This window comes from Sarcophilus harrisii, chromosome 3, assembly GCF_902635505.1.
Source record: "Sarcophilus harrisii chromosome 3, mSarHar1.11, whole genome shotgun sequence".
NCBI lineage: Eukaryota > Metazoa > Chordata > Mammalia > Dasyuromorphia > Dasyuridae > Sarcophilus > Sarcophilus harrisii.
Genome location: NC_045428.1, coordinates 598715918 through 598739952, shown reverse-complemented (window position 1 = coordinate 598739952; position 24035 = coordinate 598715918). Strand labels below are relative to the sequence as shown.

Here is a 24035-nt window from a genome sequence, read left to right as displayed (position 1 = left end):
CTTCTTTAAGATTTCTTTGGGATCTAAGCCCAGTGGTAACACTGCTGGATCCAAGGATATGTACAGTTTGCTAACTTTTTGAGCATAGTTCCAAATTGCTCTCCAGAATGGTTGAATCAGTTCACAATTCCACCAATAATGGATCAGTGTCCCAGTTTTCCCACATCCCCTCCAACACTTCATCATTATCGCTTCCTGTCATCTTAGCCAATCTGAGAGGTATATAATGGTACATACTACACACCTCAGTTATCTTAATTTGCATTTCCGTAATCAATAATGATCTAGATTTTTTTTTTCCTGTTTTGAGTTTCCCTTTTGTTCTGATTTGTTCTCCCAATATGATTCATAGAGAACTATATATTTTAAAAAATTAATAGACATTTTTAACCAGAAAAAAAACAATAAAAACAATTTCTTTTAATCTGGGGGAAAAAGTGATTTAGGACAATATTTCCTATGACTACAAATGGCTTTAATTCCTTCATCTGAAAATTGTTCATATCCTTTGACCATTTCCTATGTGTCCTGATTGTCCCTAAATTTTTTTTTTTTAATAGTGACTATTTGTGTCCAACCTGTGGCAGAGCTTCTGAGTTTGAGAGACCCTGAGCTGTGGTCTGATCAGCCACAGTAGGACACACTGTAACTCAACTCTAACATAATAATGTCATTTTGGTCCTCTTCAAGAATAAAGAACAACAAATAAAGAACCCCTCATGGCTCACTCTTCCCTATCTCTGAACATTGTACAACAAATGACCTTTGAGGACGTGGAGTTTTTTTTACTCCATGTCTACCCACCCCTTCTACTATTCTCTCTGGAACACTTGCACCATAAATCACTTCCTTTCATCCTAAATATTTTCCTTTCTCATTCTTTCCATCTTTTGGCAGTCGCTTGGGACCTGGCTCCCTTCCAAATATACTTAATTCTGATCTACTTACTAGTGCTGGAGTCAAAATACTTGTTGGTCTTGTGATAGATGATTAATTGGGCCCCTTTCTTATGCCAATCATTATTAATCACTCTGATATGATTCCATAGGGGTAATATTATAAGTGTTATATATTAGGCCCCAGTGCTGTGAACTGCAGATTGTAAGTTCATTAATCATAGGAAGCTAACTAGAGGACCTCTCTTGTTTTTCCTTGCTAAGATGACCCCGCCTGTGGTCATGGAAAATCCCCCAGATAGATTTGTTGTCCCTCCAGACCTCATCATCTCTCCATTGCCCGACATGGACAGGTGGCCATGAGCACCAGTAAGTGACCCTGTTTATCATCTGTGGCCCGCCTTTCTACTGGCCCCTGGATCAAAGGAGATGTTTTGACATCTGTTTATCAGTCCAGTCAGGGATCTGCTTGTCAGCTTGATAGAACCTCTTGAAAGGTTAAGATAGATTTGCCAAGATTTGGTCATCAGCTTGTTTGTCAAACAATGGGATTCTCTGTTTGTAGTGGACAGAAGCTGGAATATGAATGGATGCCCATCAATTGGAGAATGGTTGAGTAAATTGTGGTATATGAATGTTATGGAATATTATTGTTCTGTAAGAAATGACCAGCAGGACGAATACAGAGAGGATTGGCAAGACCTACATGAACTGATGCTGAGAGAAATGAGCAGAACCAGGAGATCATTATATACCTCAACAACGATACTGTATGAGGATGTATTCTGATGGAAGTAAATTTCTTCAACAAAGACAAGATCCAACTGAGTTTCAATTGATCAAGGATGGACAGAAGCAGCTACACCCAAAGAAAGAACACTAGGAAATGAATGTAAACTGCTTGCATTTTTGTTCTTCTTCCCAGGTTATTTATACCTTCTAAATCCAATTCTCCCTGAGCAACAAGAGAACTGTTCGGTTCTGCGCACATATATTATATCCAAGATCCACTGCAATCTATTTAACATGTATAGGACTGCTTGCCATCTTTGGGGAGAGGGCGGAGGGAGGGAGGGGAAAAATCGGAACAGAAGTGAGTGCAAGGGATAATGTTGTAAAAAACTACCCTGGCATAGGTTCTGTCAATAAAAAGTTATTAAAAAAAAAAAGTTTCAAAAAAAAAACCCAAAAAAACAAACAAACAAACAAAAAAAAAAAAACAATGGGATTCTGTATTTTGTGTGGACCCTCCTGAGGATCAAGGTCAAGACCTATCAATAAAGTTCATTCTGCATTTCCTTAGGGACCCAAAAAGAAGTACCTATTCTGGTGAATCTTTGCTTTTGGGTCCTTCGTGAACACCAGCCATGGGAGGTTATATTCCCCTCATGGCCCACACCTCAAAATTCCAAACCTGAGGAGGTCTCTTAGAGATAGAGATTGGATAGAGATTGGTGAGTCTGCCTTGATTTGCCCACTAAATTCTTTCCCTTACAGGGAGATGCCCAACTGGGCAATGAGGGACAATTTTATAATTAATCTGTTTACATTTATAAACTCCAGAGCAATTAAGTGAATTTGTAAAAATTATTTGACCATGATTTTAATTCTTAAAGCAAAAATTAACATTTTCCTCTCTATTTTCTTTACTTTCACTTTGCTAAATAAGAGACTAGAAATAGTCTATAGTACAATTGCTAATTCCTCTTTTAGCCAACTAGCCAGTTACCTAGAAAAACTCTCTATTGGAAGTTGAGAGTTTTTTGCCTGTAAATTCTTTTACTAAGAAATAATTAAATTATTAGAGAAATCTCTTAAATTGAGAGAGAGGGAGGAGACTCCTTGTGACTCACAAACTCTAAACAAAAATATTAAAAAAATATATAAGAAACAAAAAAAAATAAATAAAATATGAGGTTTACCAGCAGGATAGTTAATCTGTCTCTGGGAAGACAACATTTAACTCTATCAAAAATAAAGTGCAAGTGAAGCTTAGATACAGGATCCTTGACTCAGTAGGACAGAAAATCAAATTCAATTTTACACGGAGAGTAACAATCCATAGCGCTTTTATGAGGCCCAGAGACCTATGGTGTATCTCAACTATCTACAACCCCAAACTCGACTTTGATGGGCTGGCCACCTTGACTGAATGCCAAAAGTCCATCTGCCTAAGAGCTCATTTTATGGAGAACTCACATAAAGCGAGCACTCCCATGCAGAAAGTCGAAGCAATACCAGGACACTCTCAAGGGCTCTTTGAAGATCTTTGGAATTGGTTGTGAGATATGGGAGCCAGGGGTACAGGACACCAGCATGGCGTCCAAGAAGACGCTGTGTTTCAGGAGCAAAGCAGAACTGTATGTATATCTCAACAGAAGTATGAGATGCACAAATTTATTTTTTATTTATCTATTTATCTATTTTATTTATTTATTTGTTTGTTTGTTTATTCATTCATTCATTCATTTATTCATTCATTCATTCATTCATTCATTCATTCATTCATTCATCTATCTATCTATTTATTTATTTTATAGTAACTTTTTATTGCCAGAGCCCATGCCAGGGTAAGTTTTTTACAACATTATCCCTTGCACTCACTTCTGTTCCGATTTTCCCTCCCCCAGATGGCAGGCAGTCCTATAGATGGTGAACATGTCGTAGTATACCCGAGATACAATGTATGTGGAGATGCACAAGTTTAGAGAGAGATTTCCATTCCAAATGTTCATTTCTGAACTCTGGTCTGACCAGCCACAGATGGACGCATCACATTACAACATAGTGATGTTATTTTGGTTCTCTTTGAGTATGAAGGACGACTATTGAAGGATCTCCCTGCCGGCAATGAGCCCCTCCCCCCACGCCTACATGTATCCGGGTTTTCTGTATATGTATTCAGGTCTCCCTGCCGGCAATGAGCCCCTCCCCCCACGCCTACATGTATCCGGGTTTTCTGTATATGTATTCGGGTCTCCCTGCCGGCAATGAGCCCCTCCCCCCACGCCTACATGTATCCGGGTTTTCTGTATATGTATTCGGGTCTCCCTGCCGGCAATGAGCCCCTCCCCCCCCACGCCTACATGTATCCGGGTTTTCTGTATATGTATTCGGGTCTCCCTGCCGGCAATGAGCCCCTCCCCACGCCTACATGTATCCGGGTTTTCTGTATATGTATTCGGGTCTCCCTTCCGGTAATGGCCCCTCCCCACGCCTACATGTATCGGTTTTCTGTATTGTATTGGTCTCCTGCGGCATAGGCCCTCTCCCCACGCCTACATGTATCCGGGTTTTCTGTATTGTATTGGTCTCCCTGCCGGCAATGAGCCCTCCCCCACGCCTACATGTATCCGGGTTTTCTGTATATGTATTCAGGTCTCCCTGCTGGCAATGGCCCCTCCCCACGCCTACATGTCCGGGTTTTCTGTATGTATTCGGGTCTCCTGCCGGCAATGGCCCCTCCCCCCACGCCTCATGTATCCGGGTTTTCTGTATGATGTATTCGGTCTCCTTCCAGTATGAGCCCTCCCCACGCCTACATGTAGTCCGGGTTTTCTGTATGTATTCGGGTCTCCTGCCGGCAATGAGCCCCTCCCCCACGCCTACATGTATCCGGGTTTCTGTATATGTATTCGGGTCTCCCTGCCGGCAATGAGCCCCTCCCCCCACGCCTACATGTATCCGGGTTTTCTGTATATGTATTCGGGTCTCCCTGCTGGCAATGAGCCCCTCCCCCACCTACATGTATCCGGGTTTCTGTATATGTATTCGGGTCTCCTGCCGGCAATGAGCCCCTCCCCCACGCCTACATGTATCCGGGTTTTCTGTATATGTATTCAGGTCTCCTTCCGGAATGAGCCCCTCCCCCACGCCTACATGTATCGGGTTTTCTGTATATGTATTCGGGTCTCCCTGCCGGCAATGAGCCCCTCCCCCCACGCCTACATGTATCCGGGTTTTCTGTATATGTATTCGGGTCTCCCTGCCGGCAATGAGCCCCTCCCCCCACGCCTACATGTATCCGGGTTTTCTGTATATTCAGGTCTCCCTGCGTATTCAGGTCTCCCTGCCGGCAATGAGCCCCTCCCCCCACGCCTACATGTATCCGGGTTTTCTGTATATGTATTCGGGTCTCCCTGCCGGCAATGAGCCCCTCCCCCCACGCCTACATGTATCCGGGTTTTCTGTATATGTATTCGGGTCTCCCTGCCGGCAATGAGCCCCTCCCCCCACGCCTACATGTATCCGGGTTTTCTGTATATGTATTCGGGTCTCCCTGCCGGCAATGAGCCCCTCCCCCCCCACGCCTACATGTATCCGGGTTTTCTGTATATGTATTCGGGTCTCCCTGCCGGCAATGAGCTGCATATATGCCCTACAGCGCCTGCCCAGTATTGAGGCAGGATTTGAACTCGGCTCTCCCTGCCTGCAGTGAGCTATGTGCATTTCAGCGCCTGCCCAGTATCTGATGCAGGATTTGAACTCGGCTCTCTCCGACTGCAGTGACTGCAGCGCGCAGGCGCCTCCTTATTAAGGGGCCAGGGAAGGGGCAGTGAGATTCGTAGGACAAGGAGAGGGCCACGAAGACCTGGAGAGCAGAACAGCGAGGAAGAGGGGGACTGACGGCGTCAAAGGCTGCAGAAAGGTCTGGAAGGACGAAGACTGAAAAAAAAGCCTTTTGAGGCCATCGGTGGGACCAGCTGGGCAGAGCTGAGTCTGAGTCTGGAAGCCAGCGGGCGGCTTACAAAGGGGTAACAAGAGAGTAAGCGCTCAGGGAGGTCCGTTGCCTTGGGCCCTTGACGGGCTTTGCCACAGAAGACTACGGTTCCCTGAAGACGTCGGGCTCGGAGGCTCCTCAGTATATCCAGGCTTGCAGGCTCTCCGGGCCCCGACGTCCCCTGGGAGTTGTAGTTCTTAGTCTGTGGGGCGCGCAGGCGCACTCGCTGGAAGGCCAGGCGGTTCGGGCCTTTGTTCTTCGGCGGCTTGGCGGTGCAGGTGAGCGAGCGGGGGATGGGGCGAAGGGCGCAGTGCGCGTGTGCGCGGACGTAAGTGAGCGAGTGTGCGTGTGCCACGAGGGGGGCGCGAGGGTGTGTGCCCCGGGGCTGGAGGAGGGGCGGGGCGGGGGCCGCGCTGCGGGGGAGGGGCAGGGAGGAGGGGAGCCTCGGGGCTGGGGCGGGGCGGAGACGCAGCCTCCAGGATCCTAGGTTCGAATACTCCCTCTGGCTCTGGTCACCGTCATGCGCCTCCGTTTACCCATCTGCAAAATGGTGTTAGCTCTAGCCCTTGCTAAGGCCCGCGGAAGGGAGAGAGACCGAGAGAGGCAGAGCCTGGGTTCGAGTCCCGCCATGGGCCGAGGTCTGTGCGACTCTGGGCCAGGAGCCTGAACCCCCTGGGAACCCGATGAGCACGCAACGAGTGGCCGTCATATACCGCAGCTTGTCACTTCCGGGCCCGGGAGGCCCACGGCTCATGGCCGGCACGCGGAGGATTTGAACTCTGAACTCGGGGCTCGGCCGTCACGTGATGGACTTGAACTCGGGGCTCGGCCGTCACGTGATGGACTTGAACTCGGGGCTCGGCCGTCACGTGATGGACTTAAACTCCGGGCTCTGAGCCGTCGAGCCGCGGGCCCGAGGCCCCAGAGTGTCACTTGTGAGGAAATTCCCTTAGGCCTGAAGCCCTCGGACCCTTCCCCGCCCCCAAGCCCGGGCCGCAGGGGCAGAATTGGCCATTGGCCAAATCGTTGTCTAAAAGGCCTCCCTCCCTCAATGGGGGCCGAAAAAAAAAGCACATCTCTGAAAGAGGAGAATTCGGACCTCACAACTTGAAATAAAAACGCGAAAAACTGGAAAAAAAGAGTCAAAATCAAGAGCATGAGGGTTGCTCTGTGGTAAAAACAGCACTTCGGGCTGTGAGGCCAGTTTAGGCAGTTGGGGGGTGGGTCAGAGACGCGCAGTTGGCAGGGGCTCGGGGGCGCCCGCTGGCCCCCGCTGCCAACTGGGACTCTGTCGGACCCACCGCGCAGCAGAATGGCGGTTGGCAAGGGTCCGGGGGACGCCAGTTGGTTCCCTCTACAACTCTCTTTTTTCTTTTCAATAGCTTTTTATTTACAGTCCTCTGCAACTCTTATCTGCCAACCGCGCGTCTGATCCACACAGCTGAGTTGCGGTTGGCAGGGGTCCCAGCGATGCCAGTTGGCTTCCTCCGCCAACTGCCACTCTCTGACCCACACAACAAAGTAGCGGTTGGCAGGGGGTCTGAAGGATGCCAGTTGGCTTCCTCCGCCAACTGCAAGTCTGTCTGATCTCCTACACAGCGGAACTGCGGCTGGCAGGAGAACACAGATGAAGACGAGATAAAATGGGAGAAAACCTTAGCCGGGAAAGCTCCTGGCAGCTTGACCGCCGGCCCGAGTGGAGTCTGGGCCCCAGCGTTCCCGTAGAGGAAGGGCTTTTCCAACACGGCGGGCACAGGGCCAGTTTGTGAAGGCTTGTTGGTTTGGAGAGGCTCATGGGATACTGTGTAAAAGTTAACTGCCATTGAGGGAGAGAGTCCCGGACTACATAGATAGAGATCTAGGAAACTTAGACTACAAAGAGTCATTGAACCGGGGGAGCTGTTGGCTCACCAGCAGAAGGAGCCCCCCAGGGAGGGTCTCTCTTTGGCTTTTCCCTCACTCGCCACGCGAGGTTGGGGAAGCTCTGGGCCCAAAGCTGGCATTCAGTGATCGTGCCGCCCTGTGACCCTACAAGGATTCTTAAGCGCCTACTTTGTGCCCCTCACTGTGCCGGGCACAAGGACACAAGGGAAGGATTTTCTGCCCTCGAGGAGATCACAGCCTAGTCTAGTCTAGGGAGCAAAGGCTGGAGAGCGCTCCCGGGGCTAATGGCCAACCATGGGCAGGTGAGGGCCCCGAGCTTCCAAGGACTGGGTAAGACTAAATTAAAGGTCGCCCCGGAGACCCAGGCCCAGACTCACAGGCTCTTGTGCCTTAGGGATATGTTGGGGGGGGGGGGGGGGAGGTACAAAGCAGTAAATGGAACCACCTAGTCGTGTCTACACAGCCTCAGAGGGCGCCAGGAATGAGGGAACGTCATCCCTGCTCCATCCAAGGCTGTCTCATCGCTAGGGTCCTACTGACCTGCTGGCGGAATGATAATTCTGACATTTATGGTGCTTTTGGGAATTTATTAAGCTTTGGGAAGCCCGTATCCTTCTGGGGGAGATAAGGATATTGCCATTGGGGTGGATGAGGAAGAGCCAGGCTGTGACATCATTGACATAGGGAGTTCCCCAGGGAGGAAACTGCCTCTACTTGGAGCAGCCTCTATGATGTTACAAGAGCTGCCTGGGGATTAGCCCAGTTCCTGTCAGTCAGTTGGAGTCTGAACTTGATGCTGACCCTGAGGCTCTCCATGTCTGCCACACTGCCTCTCATCTCAGTTTTACAGATGGGGAAACTGAGGCCCAGAGAGGTTAAGAGCTTGCAGAGAGTGTAGCCGATATGCAGGATTTGAACTCGGGCCTTCCTGATCATAAGTCCAGGTTTAAACCCTGTCATGCCATTTTCTCATTCAGTTCCCCGCTAAGTTCCCGGCAGAGACCCGGGCCCAGAATGATTGTTCCAACTAAAGCGACATTTTTTTGGGGTCTGCAGGAAGTGAAGGGGGACCCCAGATGGGGAAGGGCTGCATCCTCGGGGAGGTAGAAGGAGACACAGCTCTGAAGACCTCTGGCTGCACCTTCAGGGCTGCGCAAAGGCGGCCAGTCTTGTAGCAGACAGAACCATTCACCACCTAGCTGCGGAGCCCTTGGGAAATAAGGCCAGGAGACCATGGAAAATCTGATCCAAATGCTTGAGAAAGGTAAGAATTAAGGAGCTTGGGGCAACAGGCTGGTGCGGGGGAGGGACGACTGCCATCCAGAAGATGTCAAAATGACCCTCCAAGAGCGGGGCAGGATTGCTTCCATTGGTTTACGTGGGGGCTTCCCTCTCACCGGCCCGGTCACCCTCGCTCTGGTTAGTGGCTCACCCGGCCAGTGGCTTTCCTGGAATGGGGCTCCAAGGACCACAGCTGGTTCTCCAGCCCTAGTCAGACCAAGGCAGATGGAGGGGGGGGGGGCATAGGAAGATGGCGCCCGTACAGAACCGATAAAGGAGCTTCCTTGTGCCAGTGAAACCCAGAGCCAGCCCCTGTCCCCACAGCTTGACTTTGTGAAACAGGCTCCTTCAGAGCAGACTTTATATTTTTAAATTCACCAGATTTACGTAGTAAATATCAAATACACTTGTATTGTTGGCTATGACTCCCAGCTTTAGACATTTCTCCCAGATGTTTGATAAACCTTTCAATGATAAAAATGCTGAATAAATCAAGGACAGAGCCTGTGGCCCTACACCGGGGGCCTCGGTCTCCCTTCTGGGCTCTGGTAAGGTGGGTCCACTCACTCAACTAATTCTGTGTTTCTTTGACTACACAATCACCCACACCTTGCCTTTCCCCCCCTCACAAGGGATGAGGAGTGATGGATTTTGTGGCAGTGGCTGTCGCCGGGCTGTGGCCTGGCTGCATCCAAGCCAATGCTTTTTATCAAGTACCATTATTTTATCAATAATACTTAAAAAACCAGACAAGTGAACAAAATCCGGAAATATGGCTCCTACAGGCCCCCAGGAGATCCCACTGTGCTCAGCTGGAAGTCGCTCCTGGTTTCCATCATGAGCACTTTCTCTCCCCTTAGCTCTGCCTTCTCAAGACTCTGCCTTGTCCCAAGGAAGGAACATAGAGGAGGAGGAAGAGGAGGAAGAGGAAGGCATGAACTCCAGACTTCTGACAGCCAGGTCGCAGGTGAGTTGGAGCTTTTGCTTTCCTGACAACTCTGTTCTCAAGAGCATGGACACATTTCCTTCCCTTTCTTTGCCGAGTCACCTCCAGCCACCTTGGGGGTCAGTCCCCTCGCCCAGACTTAGTGTGTTCTGATGGGTGGTTGTGTCGAGTTCATGGAGTCATAGAGCCTTCAGGCTGGAAGGCACGTTGGGGATCGCCACATTCTCATTGGACAAAGACTAATAATAGCCGACGTTTATATAGGACTTTAATGGTTTTTAGAATGCTTGATCCTACACGGACCCAGTCTAAGAACGAATAAACAAATGTCCATGAATTAAATGCTTCCTGTGCTAAATGGAGGGCACCTAAACTGAACAGTCAGATACTCCCTGCTTCCATGGCCCTCACATTCTCCTAAGGGACACAGCACATATGGGACGGTTCAGCCCAGAGGGAACTGTCTTTGCCGTTTCTCCAGCCAGAGAATCTGGCCCAAGACCAGGATCTCTCCCTTCTCGGCTCAATGTTCTTTCACTACTGCATGTTGCTCGTCCCTCCTCTTGGACCCTTGTTCGCTTATCTGTACCCGACGTGGTCTCACGATTAAACTTACTCCTCTCAGGACTGAGCAGAATAAGCTCCTTCAAAGAGTATTTGAAAAAAATGTTTGGTTAATGTGTTTTTCTTTGTATTTTCTACTAACTTCCTGGTAATCCCAGTGACCCAATAATACCTGAAAAACCAGACAAGTGAGCAAGGCCTTCCACTCCCGCAGCTGCGATGGGGGACAACATGTGGCCCATTGCCTCTCAATGGTGGAAAGTAGTGTGTTCTTTGAGGAAATGATTGGGTCTCTTCCTCCCCCTTCTTTTATTTTATATCTATTAGTTTTTCAGTTAAGAACCACATCCAAACAGCAATGAAAAAGCCAGCAATTCCAGTTCCAGCGCTTCATATTCATATTAGACATCTACAGGTGGCCCAGTGGGTAGAGAATGGACCCAAGTATCAACAAGACCTGAGTTGAAGTCCAATTTCAGATGCTTATTAGCTGTGGGACTCAGGGCAAATCACTTAACGCATCATCTGCAAAATGGGCACAATAATAGCACTTACCTTCCTGGGTTGTTGTGAGGATGAAATGAGATGATATTCATATGGCACTTATTTAGGGACAAAGTCGGTACTTTAGAAATGTATTATTTTTGCATAGATCTTTCCACTTGTCTTCTAATGTTAACATTTTCTGTGTTTTACCTTATGCTGGGGAATGGGAATATAAATAAAAAAATGAAACAGCTCCTGCCCCTAAGGAGCTTACATTGCACTACAGAGATGTGGACATAAGGAAGCACAGACTATCGAAAAGAGTACATTTAGGGGGAAGTGGCAACAGCATTGGCAGCTGGGAGAAGGGGATTAGTGAACATTCATAAAAATAACACATTTATTTAGTACATTCAGGTTTACAATGTATTTTATTATATTATTTCTTCTGACACTTTGAAAATATTTTTAAAAATCTAATTCATTTACAAAGCAGATACAAATACATAGAAATAAATCTATGGACTAAAAGGCAAAAAAAAAAAAAAAAAAAAAAAAGTCTTTTCTGGTATTCTCAACCTAGACAGGGAAGAAAGGCTCGCAAGAGACCTAAGAGCCAAGGGCAGAGTCGTTTCAAAGGAAACAAGGGATTCCACGAATTGGCAAAGTCGTAATTGTAAACTGATGGGCACATTTAGGAGCCAGGGTTACCCCCTCCCTCGAAGTCTTCCACAAGAGGCTGGGTCAGCACCTTTCATGTTTAATAGAGAAATTCTTGTCCTGCTGGGGTTGGATGGGTTAAAGCCCTGACCCACTCAGGACAGTGGATTTTTCCTTCAAAGGCCCTGAAAGCTTCCTTGCCACTTAATGGGAGGTAAGGCCCTCCCCAGTGATGGGCGACCTCAGGACCAGAGGCAGGAGCTTCCCTCTGGTGTCTCAGGGCGGATGTGTCGGCAGGAAAGCCGAGCTGAGTTGGATCAGCCAATGACCTCTGGCATGCCATGATTAAGGACCCCCTTTGGTCTGTGGTGCGATGGGGGTCGCTTTTTGTTCATCCAGAGCCTGAAACACCAGGGTGTCCTGAGTCTGACAGATAACTAATATGGAAGGAAATAGCAAAAGTTCCTCCCTTTCAGCAATGACGCTTCACGGGATGCTCAGCCGTGCCCCCTTTGGGCCACGTGACTGTGGAGGCTCCACACTCACAGGCTTTTAGGCCTGTAAAGTGCCTCCACCTTGGCCCATTGATTCTGAGATTAGATGGGCAGATATGGCTCAGAGATTGTACAATGAGAGGGATTCAGGGCCGGATGGATGGCTGACCCCAAAGAGTAGATCATAAGGATTCCGTGTCATTGTGGCCGGAGGTCTCCATATAATTACTACTGTGAGCCATGGCATTTGGCAGTTTTATCAGTGACCCAAATAAAGGCGGAGGAGGTAGACCCCTCAGAGTCCCGGGTGACAAAGCTGGAGCTGACATGCTGGATGGCCCTCAGGATCTAAAAGACAGTTCCCAGACTCAAGCCTGAGCCATCTAAGCAGAAGACATTTAAGAGAAATAAATGCAAATCTTGCATGTAGACACAAGAATCAGCTTCACAAATATCAGACCCAGAGAGGCAGCAGTTGGTCTGACAAATGTCAGGAGCTCAGTGGGAGTTGGGATGGCAGCCACAAAGCCAGGGCTGTCTGGGGCCGCCATGAGAAGCGTCTCATAATGCTCTGCCTTTGTCAGGGTCTTGTGATGGTTCTGGGGACCGCAGATTAAAAAGGATATAGAGGACAAGCTCTGTCTCCAAGGACATCTGGGGAGGTCCAGAGGTAGGCAGCTAGAATGACTGAAGGCCTGGAGCCCATTAGTCTCAGGAGGATTGGGCAAAGGAGCTGGCTGTGTTTAGCCAGAAGGAAAGAACATACAAAGGAGAGGAGTGCTGTCTCTAATAATTAATAGGGAAGGAACTCTGTCTCCAGTATTTAGTAGGGGAGGAGCACTGTCTCCAATAATTAATAGGGAGGAGAGCCATCTCTAATAATAAGGGAGGAGTACTGTCTCCAATATTTAGTAGGGGAGGAGAACTGTCTCCAATAATAGGGGGGAAGCTCTGTCTCCAATAATAGGAAAGAGAGCTGTCTCCATTAATTAATAGGAGTGCTGTCTCCAATAGTTAGTAGCAGAGGAGGGTTGTCTCCATTAATAGGGGAGGAGTGCTGTCTCCAGTAATTCATAAGGAAGGAGCACTGTCTCCAATATTTAGTAGGGGAGGAGCACTGTCTCCAGTAATTCATAGGGAAGGAGCACTGTCTCCAATATTTAGTAGGGGAGGAGCACTGTCTCCAGTAATTCATAAGGAAGGAGCACCGTCTCCAATATTTAGTAGGGGAGGAGCGCTATCTCCAATAATAAGTAGGAGAGGAGCACTGTCTCCAATACTTAGTAGGGGAGGAGCACTGTCTCCAGTAATTCATAAGGAAGGAGCACCATCTCCAATATTTAGTAGGGGAGGAGCGCTATCTCCAATAATAAGTAGGAGAGGAGCACTGTCTCCAATACTTAGTAGGGGAGGAGCACTGTCTCCAATATTTAGTAGACCTACACACAGAGGGTGGGAGGGCGAGGTTAGAATTGCTCCTTGGGGCCCAAATGGGCAAAGCTGGGGGGAATTTCCCAAGCATTAGGTCTGTCCACCATGGAAGGGACTGCCTGGAAAAGTGATGAGTTTTTCTTCGTCCTAGGACTTCAAGTAGAGGCTGGAGGATCATAGTTATTATATATTATATAGGATTTAAACAGCATATACATAATAGTATTTAAACTCTGCAAAGTGCTTACATTTGTTCCTCACAACAACCCCGTGAGGATGGTGCCATTATTACCCCACTTTACAGATGAGAAAATGAAGGCTGGGTGAGGTTGATTGACCCGTCCAGGGTCACGCAGCCCAAGTCTAGCCATCTAACCGCTACCCCACTTGGATGCCTCTGTGTGCTTTATAGGGTGAAGGCTCGTCCCACACGTTGGGCCATGTCTGTTCTACTGTTTGGGCCACATGGCCTCCGAGGTCCCATTTAACTCACATTCTGTGATCCTGAGAAATGTTGAGCAGGGCATAGCATTTTCCAGCCTATGGCACCGAGCAAACCCATTCCTCCTCCTGCCGCCAGCTTGTGCCTTCTGTGACTCGGGCCAGTGGGTCGGTCAGTCCGCCAGCATTTATTAAGCTCCTCTTGTGTGCCAGCCCGGAAGGGCCTCTGGCTAAGGAAGGCTGCTTGCTGTTCCTGCAGTCCGTGACCTTCAGGGACGTGGCTGTGGACTTTACCCAAGAAGAGTGGAGGCGGCTGGCCCCTGCCCAGAGGGACCTCTACAGGGACGTGATGCTGGAGAACTACCACAACTTTGCTTCTCTGGGTAAGGAGGCTTTCCCTGGCTCAGACTCCGTCCCTGGGGCAGGAGCACCTTTGGGCCCCATGGCTGGGCTCTGGCTTCTCGTGCAGAAAAACACGTGGAACGGGGAGATTCTGGAATGACCTAGGCAAGCTGTTAGCATGCTCCTGTTCCCTGCTCCTAGCAGGGAGGCTCATCTTCCCCATTCCTGTTTCCTCAGAGTCCATCCTAAAGTCCCAGTGCACATGACGGGAAGGGTCCCCGTAGCTTCCCAGGCAGTGGGGCAGATGAACTCATTTCCCTTCTGAGTAAAATCAACTTGACCATTTTCCCCTGCTTTCTGGGATACCAACCCCGAGTTCTGAAGACTTTTATACTTCCTGTGACTGTTCTAGTATTCCTTTTTTTCCCTGAACAAAGAGGAACTGGCAGGAAATCGAAAAGAAGGGGCAGCTAGTTGGTGTAGTAGACAGAGCATCAGCCCTGAAGTCAGGAGGGCCTGAGTGCAAATGTGACCCCAGACACTTAACACTTCCTGGTTGTGTGACCCCCGAGCAAGTCACTTAACCCCAGTTGCCTCAAGGAAAAAAGTAAATCAGAAAGGAAAAATCATGATAATAATTAACAATTATGATAGCTAGCCTTTATAGAGCAATTGAGGATTTGCAATAAGTTTTACATACAGCAACTTATTTGATCTTCATTTTAGTCATTTTATTTTTCCAAATACAGGTAAAAATAATTTTCAATATTCATTTTTGTAAAACTTTGTGTTCTAAATTTTTTTCCTTTCCTCTCTTCCCTCTCTCCTCCCCAAGACTGCAAGACTGTATAAATTGGTTAAATATATGCAGTCCTTTTAAATCGATTTCCATAGTTGTCATGTTGTGCAAGAAAAATCAGACCAAGAAGGGAAAAAACTATGGGAAAGCGAAAAAGCAAACAAACAAAAAGGTGAAAATACTCTGCTTCGACCCATATTGTTCTCCATAATTCTCTTTCTGGATGTGATTGGCATTTTCCATCCCAAGTCTATTAGAATTGCTTTGAATCACCACATTGTTCAGAAGAGCCACGCCCATCTCAGTGGAGAATAATCTTGTTACTCACTGTGTTGAGCATCAGTTCACATTAAGTCTTTCTGAGCATTTCTGAAAATGATCATTTTCAAGAGAAAAGAGAGTAGAGTTAGCAAAACATAGGGCTGTGAGTCCAATGCTGATTCCTGGCAAAAAATCTAAACCGTATTATTATGTGCTTTGAAACTGTAGAGAAGAAAATGGACATGTCAAAGAGTCTCATGAACCGGTCATTCCAGACTCTCCTTTTTTTTTTTTAAATTAAATTTTTTTTTTCTCAATCAACAAAATTGTTTTTCTCTCCCTCTCCCTCTCCCTTTCCTACACTTCCACTGACAAAGAAATAACAAAATCCTGTTACAAACATGCATAGTGTTAACCATTTCCATTGGTCTTCTCTCCTATGTCTCATTCTCTGCTCTGATCCCTTCACCTCTCTGCCCGGAGGTAACATGTTTAATGATGAAATTGTAGTTGGTGATCATATTAATCAGAACCCTTTAACCCTTCAGGGTTGTTTGTCTTTATCTTTCTGTTCTATTAATTGTTCTCCCAATTCTGCTAATATTGCTCTGGATCAGTCGGCCCAACTCCCTTTCATATTTTCTTTCTTGCGGCACAATGGTCCACCATCACATGCATGGGCCATAACTCGGTGGATAATCATCTTAGTTTTAAAAAGAGCTGCTTTCAATATTTTTAAGCCTATAAGTCCTTTTCCTCTTAATTTGATCTCTTTGGGGAATAGACCTAGTAATCATATCACTGGATATGCAGAGTTTAATAACTTTTTAAGTGTACTTCCAAATGACTTTCCAGAATGGCTGGGCCAATTCATGCTCCATCAGCAGTTCATTGATATAGCTGTCCATAGCCCTTGTCTTTTTCTGGTTTTGTCAGTTTTCATATTTTATGGATGAGAAGTAGAACTTCAGAATTGTTTTAATTTGAATTTCTCTATTAGTGACTTAGAGACTTGCTTTTTTTGTCAAGGAGTTTAAGACTTGGATCATTTTCTTTCTTTTCAACCCCAGACTGCTGTCATGCATTCAGCGTACATATGGCTGCCCCATCAAACACCCAGCTCGATATTGTCCTAAACCCCCAAGACCTGCCCCATCACTCAGTCACTGATAGGAGTAGTCATACTTTAAATTTCACTGTCACTCAGAAGTTTGTCTTCCTCGATCCACAATTCTGAAATTGTGTCCCTTCCACCACCCAAATTACTTTGTATACATTTTACATTTATTCCTCCTAATGGAACATAATGGAACTTCCTTCTTTGAAGGAAGGGTCTGTTTTGTTTTTGACATTAACCCAAGGTCAAAAATAACACTGTGACTGGCACAAAGCAGGCACTTAATAAATGTTTATTGAATGAATAAGTGTAATTCCTACCATAACCTCCATGCTCTCATCTTTTCCTCTCCTTTCCTTTTTCTAATCATTTCCCACCTTTTCCCTCCAACTTTTAATCACTCCATTCCTCCCTGCTCTCTTAATTCATCCTTCTCTTCCCCTTCCAAGTCTCAACCCTATAATTAGTCCAATTCTATATTGTACTTGATACTTGAATCCCTTTCCTTCTTGTATATTTTCTTCTCATGTTTTGTCAAATCCCTGCTCTGGTTTACTCATTAACCTTCTCTGCAATTGAATGAAATCAAACAGTTGAGCCTTTTGGGTCCATTATAAATTGGGTCCTCACTGCTTCATGGAAGTCCTTTCTTTTAAAAAAAATTTTTTTTTTCCAATTACATGGAAAAAAATTGAACATTCATCTTTTAGAATTTTGAAGGCCGAGGTTAGTAGTTAAGAACTGATGGTGATATACAGTGACCTATTTAACATGTATAGGACTGCTTGTCATCTGGGGAAAGGGGTGGAGGGAGGGAGAGGAAAAATCGGAACAGAAGTGAGTGCAAGGGATAATGTAAAAAATTACCCTGGCATGGGTTCTGTCAATAAAAAGTTATTTTAAAAAAAAGAACTGATGGTGACCTTGCAGAGCCCAGCTTCAGTCAAGTGGGAGGGACAAAAACCAGTTTACAAGAAGCTCAGAAATGAATGGGAAATGAGTGAGCAGAGACAATTTTTTTTTCTTCCTAGGAGTTTGGTTATTTAAGGGAGAAGAGATATAGAAGCGATGGTGAAGTCAAATGAATTTTCTTTCTTTCAAATGAGGGAGATCACCTTCTAAGATTAATCTTAGTATTGAAAAGCTAGTATTTTTTCTATAGAGTTTATCATTACATTACCTCTTTTAGTAAAATTATCTCAAGTTCATTTTTGGAACCAAAACTTAATAGAACAACTAAATCTGGACGGTTAGAAAACACCTTCTTGAAAGATGAATATCCTTATTGTGGATAACTTGGAATTTTCCAGCTTTGTTAAACTGCCTCAAAACAAACCTTTAATCACTAATTAGTAAGGTGTTGGGTAGATATATTAAGGGTTTAAGAATTTTTTGATTAAAAATGCATTGTGGGGGGAAACCTCTGGCAGATGTTATGTAGCAGATGAACTATATCTGGGAAATAGCACCTTAGGTAAATATTTCTAAATGTAATCCACAAGGTAAATAAGTTATTGGAAAATTATAAATGACATTGTCTTAATAAAGGAGGATTTTATTCAGGAAAAAAAAAAAAAAGAAATGAGGGAGACCTAGGTATGTTTGTAGGGAGGGAAGGAACTACATACTCCAGGTGGGAGTGATGATGAGAGAAGGGACACCAGAAGGACAAGCCCACATTTTCTTAGCCCTCATCCTTCTTGACTTCTCTTCTGCTTCTGACTTTTTCTGGCTGCTCTTGCTTTCTATGACTTTTGGGACACAGTGTTTTCCTGGTTCCCTTTCCACCTGTCCGATCCTTCACTAAATTATCTTCTTTTTCTTTCCTCTTTCGAGTTTCCCTGAGATTCTATCCAAGAATTTCTCATTTTCTCTGACTGTACTTTCTCCCTTACTGTTTACATGAGTTCCGATGGATTCAGTTACCATCTTTGTACTTACGACTCCCAGAACTGTATTACCAATGCTCCAGACACTTATTGTTGCTGCCTCTTGAATGAAGAAACAACCCAGAAATCTGAGTGGAAATTCTCCCTCTCCTACTTCCCCTGTTCTTCTCAAACCTCTCCATCTGATGCTTGCTGTCTGCAGGCTTATCACCTCAGCATCCTCTTCCGGTTCCCCCTTTCTCATTTCCCAGTGGTTTCCACAGCTCTGATTCTAGCCCTGTAAGCCCCTGGCAGAGCCCCTACCTTTGTTCAAACCATTATCCCCTAGATCAGGCCTTTTTATGTGAGAGTCAGATTTTACTTCATGCATTTAAAAACGGGTTTCAGAGAAGGGTTTCCTAGGGTTTTCATGGTGCTCCCCTATGCTTGAAATGCACCTATTTGAATCTTTAGCTTCATTCTGCCCGGGAGGTGGGCAGAAATTTCCATCACTGGGCCTTTAAAATCATGGTTAGTCTCTGTGTTCCTTTTTTTTTTTTTTTTTTTGCTGAGGCAATTGGGATTAAATGACTTGCCCAGGGTCACACAGGAAGCATTAAGTGCCTGAGACCAGATTTGAACTCAGGTCCTCCTGACTTCAGGACTGGTTCTTGAACAGAGTTCTTAAATCTTCTGGAATTAGAATGGGAATGTCTGACCCCAAAAGGGTACATGGCAAGATGCCCTGCAAAGACCTTCCTCCTTTGAGAATCTGTGACTGAGCTTGCTCTTCCACTGCCAATCCTCATTCCTTTCAGGGCTTCCCGTTTTTAAACCAGATGTGATATCCCAGTTGGAGCGAGGGGAAGGACCATGGACGCCGGAAGCTGAGGTCCCCCAAGTCACTTGTCCTGGTGAGTGAGTAAATGAGAACTGTTGTATGAGTCATTGCTGACTCAGAGCTGAGCTAGCCCGACGTCAATATGGAATAAAAACATCTCAAAGGCTTTTACTTTAGAGAAAGAAGGGATAAAGTTTCTCAACACAAAGACCTTCCCACACCTTCAAATTTTCCTTTCAACAATTCAGATCCTTCCCCCCAGAAGTTATTTTACTGTCTTAATTCCTTGAGAGAAAAGGACACTTTTATTTTTTTGTCTTGTATTTCTGCTACCTAACACAATTATTTGATCAGTGTTTATTGATTGGCTGTTAGTCATGGAACGCTGACCTAGACCTTCGGAGGCATTTTCAGGAATTAGAGATTTCCCTGCCCTTGAGGGTTTTGTCTTGTTGGAAAGATGAGCTTTACACATATGTAACCATGCAATAACAATGCTCGGCTAGGCAAGGTACTTACTCTTGTATTCCCTGCTGCCCGGGGAGGCTGGGGCAATGGAACCCTTGAATTCTGGGATTCTGGTGTCTACCTTAAGTCCAGACTTAACTTTGCGAGTCACTGGGAGCAGGGGACTTCTAAGGCTGCTTAATTAAGGGGGAAGAACCGGCCTAGTTTGAAAAGACAATTAACAGAGGTGGTTGAAGTCAACCAGTATCATGATCGGGCCTGTGAGTGTCTGCTGTACTTCCATGTATGTGTACATGTATGTGTGCACACGTGTGTGTGTATAAAAAACAAACTGCCCTGTAATATCATTAGTACAAGGAACTTCCAGTGAAGAAACTCCTATTAATGCAGGCTTATTTGTCTCTTGCTTTGCAATTTTACTGTTTGTTGCCTGGAGACCTGAAAGAGCAGATGATGTTGCCTGAGTAACCTGGCCAATATGTGTCTCAGAAGGAGGACTTGAACCTCCTTCCTTCCTGATTCCAAGATCAGCTCTAGCCACTAGTCCACATCATCTGTCATCTACAGACTAATGGGGCGGTGGGGCACTAATAGCTCCTTCAAATAGGAGATGGTATTTGAGCAGGATTCTAAGGAGAAGAGGTGAGAAGGGAAGGCGTTCCAGGTGTGAAGGACAGATTAGGGAAAGAGCAAAGATAGCTGATGCAATGTCGTGTCTGAGGAGCATCAGAAAGACCAATTGAACTGGAATCCATAAAGGGAAGTATATGTATGGTAAGGCTAGCAAAGTGTGTTGAAGCCAAGTTGTGAAGGGTTTTAAATTGCACATAGAGAAGATGACATGTGATCCCAGAAGTAGTGGGGAGCCACTGGAGTTTATTAAGCAATGATATAGCCAGACCTTGTCTTTTGAGCTGTCATTTTGGCATCTAAGAATAGAAGTGTTAGGGAGACACATTAGGTCTCCTATTAGGAGGTTACTACCAAAAAAAATCAAGGGAGACGTGGGACCTGAACTAAGGTAGTATCTGTGTGAGTGAAGAGAAGGGGATACAAGCTAGAGGTGATGTGGAGGTAGAAACAGCAAGATTTGGCAACTGATTAGATATGTGGAGAATGAGTGGCCTTGAGTGCCATCAACAATGACAGAAATGGATTTAGGAGGGAAGAAAATGAGTTCTGAGTAGCCTACAGCACATCTAGTTCGACATTCTCAAAAGGCATTTGGTAACTCAGGCCTGGAGTACAAGAGAGACTAGGGTCTTCTCAACCATCTTGGGTTTCATTTTCATCTTAAAGACATTTATTCCATTCCTTTATTTTTTTCCATTCTTTTCCAGTTAATTGGTATTCTTCTTCTTAGAGGAAAGAGAATCAAGAACTTGATAGAAAGCACTTTCCTGTCCTTTTAGGATACAGATATAAATGCTTTTTTCCCCCCTTTCAGAGTCTCTTGTTCAAAGAAGATTTGAAACCATGAACTCGACTTCAAAGCAAGGCGCCTCTGTGGGAAGATCGTGCAAAGAAAAATTAACAAAAACCGGTCCCTGGGATTCCAAGTTGGGAGAACCTTGGGAATTTGATGTCAGGATGGAGATGCAGAAGAACAGCAGTGGGGACAAGGAGGCCAGGGAAATAACAGCCATTCACAGAAAAACTTCTAATGAGTTAAGTGCTCAGCAATGTTATACATTTGTGAGAAGGTTTAGCCCAGAGTCAATCCTTGTTCTGCAACAGAAAGTTCCTGCAGGAAAAGTTTTCCATAAATATGACACGCTTGAAAAGAGCTTCAGACAGCTTTCTGATCTAAATAAGCAGAATAGAGTCCCCTTAGGGAAGAAGCTTTGTAAATATAACATAGGTAGGAAACCCTTCAGTTACCACTCTGATCTCATTCAGTATCATAAAATCCACACAGGAGAGAAACCCTTTGAGTGTAATGAATGTGGGAAAGCCTTTAGCCAGAAGGGACACCTTATGGATCATCAGAGAATTCACACTGGCGAGAAACCCTTTGTGTGTACTGAATGTGGGAAAGCTTTTAGCCTTAGGGTATGCCTTACTCTCCATCAAAGAACTCACACTGGGGAGAAACCCTATAAATGTAATGAATGTGGGAAAGCTTTCAGCCAGAGGGGACACCGAACTGAACACCAGAGAATTCATACTGGAGAGAAACCCTACATCTGTAATCAGTGTGGAAAAGCCTTTACCAACAACTCTATCCTACGGAATCATCAGCGGATTCATACTGGAGAGAAACCTTATAAATGTGATGAATGCGGGAAAACCTTCAACCAGAGGAGACCCCTTACTGAGCACCAGAGAATTCATACTGGAGAAAAGCCTTTTGAGTGCACTGAATGTGGGAAGGCTTTTAGCCGTAAGGTGTACCTTACTTTACATCAAAGAATTCATACCGGAGAGAAGCCCTATAAATGTAATGAGTGTGGGAAAACCTTCAGCCAGAGGGGAGCCCTTAAACAGCATCAGAGGATTCATACCGGTGAGAAACCTTTTGAATGTACTGAATGTGGGAAAGTTTTTAGTCATAGGGTATGCCTTACTATGCACCAGAGAGTTCACACCGGAGAGAAACCTTTTGAATGTAATGAATGTGGAAAAGCCTTCAGTCAGCATTCCAACCTTACTCTACACGAGAGAATTCATACTGGTGAGAAACCCTTTGAATGTAACGAATGTGGGAAAACTTTCAGCCAGTTTTGCCACCTAATTGAGCATCAGAGAATTCATACCGGAGAAAAACCCTTTGAATGTAATGTATGTGGGAAAGCCTTCAATCACAAGTGGCAGCTTACTGAACACCAGAGGATTCACACTGGAGAGAAACCCTTTGAATGTAACGAATGTGGGAAACACTTCAGCCATAGGACCTCTTTTATTAATCATCAGAGGATTCATACTGGAGAGAAACCCTATGAATGTAATGAATGTGGAAAAGCCTTCAGCAACAAATCAAGCCTTTGGAATCATAACAGAATTCATACTGGAGAGAAACCATTTGAGTGTAATGAATGCGGGAAGGCCTTCAGTCAGAGAGGGCACCTTACTGCACATCAGAAAATTCATACTGGGGAGAAACCCTTTCATTGTAATGAGTGTGGCAAGCACTTTAGCCACAAGACTTCCTTTATTCACCATCAGAGAATTCATACCGGAGAGAAACCCTACGAATGCAATGAATGTGGGAAAGCCTTCATCAGCAACTCAAACCTCCGAGGACATCAGAGAATTCATACTGGAGAAAAACCCTTCGAGTGTAACGAATGCGGGAAGGCATTTCGTCAGAGTTGCCACCTTACCGAACATAAGAGAGTTCATACTGGGAAGAAACCCTTTTCTTGCAACGAATGCGGGAAAGCCTTTAGCACCAGCTCGACTCTGAGGAAGCATCTCTGTAAGCATCTTTGTAAACTTTAAAATACGATGAATATACATAATGGCAACGTGGTAATGATCAAATAAGCCATATTGGAGAAAAACCCTTAAGATTGTGATCAGAAAAAGAATAAATGACAGCATGTAGTCCATCACTTATCAGACATCCATCCGATGCTTCATATTGGAAAGTCAAGGTATTTTGGTACCAGCTACAATAGTATTTGGTCCATCAAGAGATAAAGATCTCCATCTCCTTTATTTCTCCTTGTTACCTGCCGTCAGGCGATAGTGGATGTTAATACAGCAAATATGTCGGGACAAGACCTGAACTAATGCCTGAAATTCCCAAAAATCTGTTAGTAAATCCCCTAAAAATGTTATTTAACGAAGTAGCTCAGCTTAAGGAATTATTAATATAAGGTCATTAATATTAAAGAATAAAAGTGGGAAGAGAAATTACCTAAAATGACAAGTTGTTTTTTTTTTTTTTTCTGAGACTGGAGCATGATTAATATGAAGTCAGCTTTATTTAATATCCTCTATGATGTAATGAATTAACCCTGGGTTGAATTATACCCAATTTACCACATTTTCCTGCTTGGGGTTCTGGGAATATATCATGGAATGCTGGAAGGGACTTTAAAAGTAATTTAATCTTACTGATAACTTGTGGGCAAGAAGAATGGAATGGGGGTGAGGTGCATGATCTTTTAAGGTTTGCATTTCTGTTTGATGCTTCAGGGTAACCTGAGGAAATTTTTTTTCTTGCTGAGGCAGTTGGGGTTAAATGACTTGCCCAGGGTCCCACAGCTAGGAAGTGTTAAGTGCTGAGACCGGATCTGATCTCAGATCCTCCTGACCAAAGGGCTGGTGCTCTCTCCGTTGCACCATCTGGCTGCCCCTGATGAGGAATTCTAAGACCAGCTACAATAGTATTTGGTCCCTCGAGAGAGAAAGATCTCCATCTCCTTTATTCCTCCTTGTTACCTGTTGTCAGGCGATAGTAGATGTTAACACAGCAAAAAATGATGGGACCAGACCTGAACTAATGGCTGAAATTCCCCCAAATCTGGTAGCAAATCCCCTAAAAATGTTGTTTAACGAAGTAGCTCAACTTAAGGCATTTATTAAGCA

At 45.3% G+C, this 24035-nt stretch overlaps 1 protein-coding gene across 2 annotated transcripts; it reads left to right on the top strand.

The window, feature by feature from the left end:
* The first annotated feature begins 5380 nt into the window (after positions 1-5380).
* On the top strand, positions 5381-23364 carry LOC111719946 (zinc finger protein 260-like). Of its 2 annotated transcripts, none has more exons than XM_031963924.1 (6): positions 5381-5894; positions 8557-8764; positions 9642-9748; positions 14063-14186; positions 19009-19104; positions 20947-23364. In XM_031963924.1, the coding sequence occupies exons 2-6, from the start codon at positions 8734-8736 to the stop codon at positions 22938-22940; spliced, it is 2352 nt and encodes a 783-aa protein (XP_031819784.1). In that variant the 5' UTR covers positions 5381-5894; positions 8557-8733; the 3' UTR covers positions 22941-23364. The 2 variants fall into 2 exon arrangements, with proteins under 2 accessions (XP_031819784.1, XP_031819785.1); XM_031963925.1 differs by lacking the exon at positions 5381-5894 and adding an exon at positions 6075-7802.
* Positions 23365-24035: the final 671 nt, after the last annotated feature.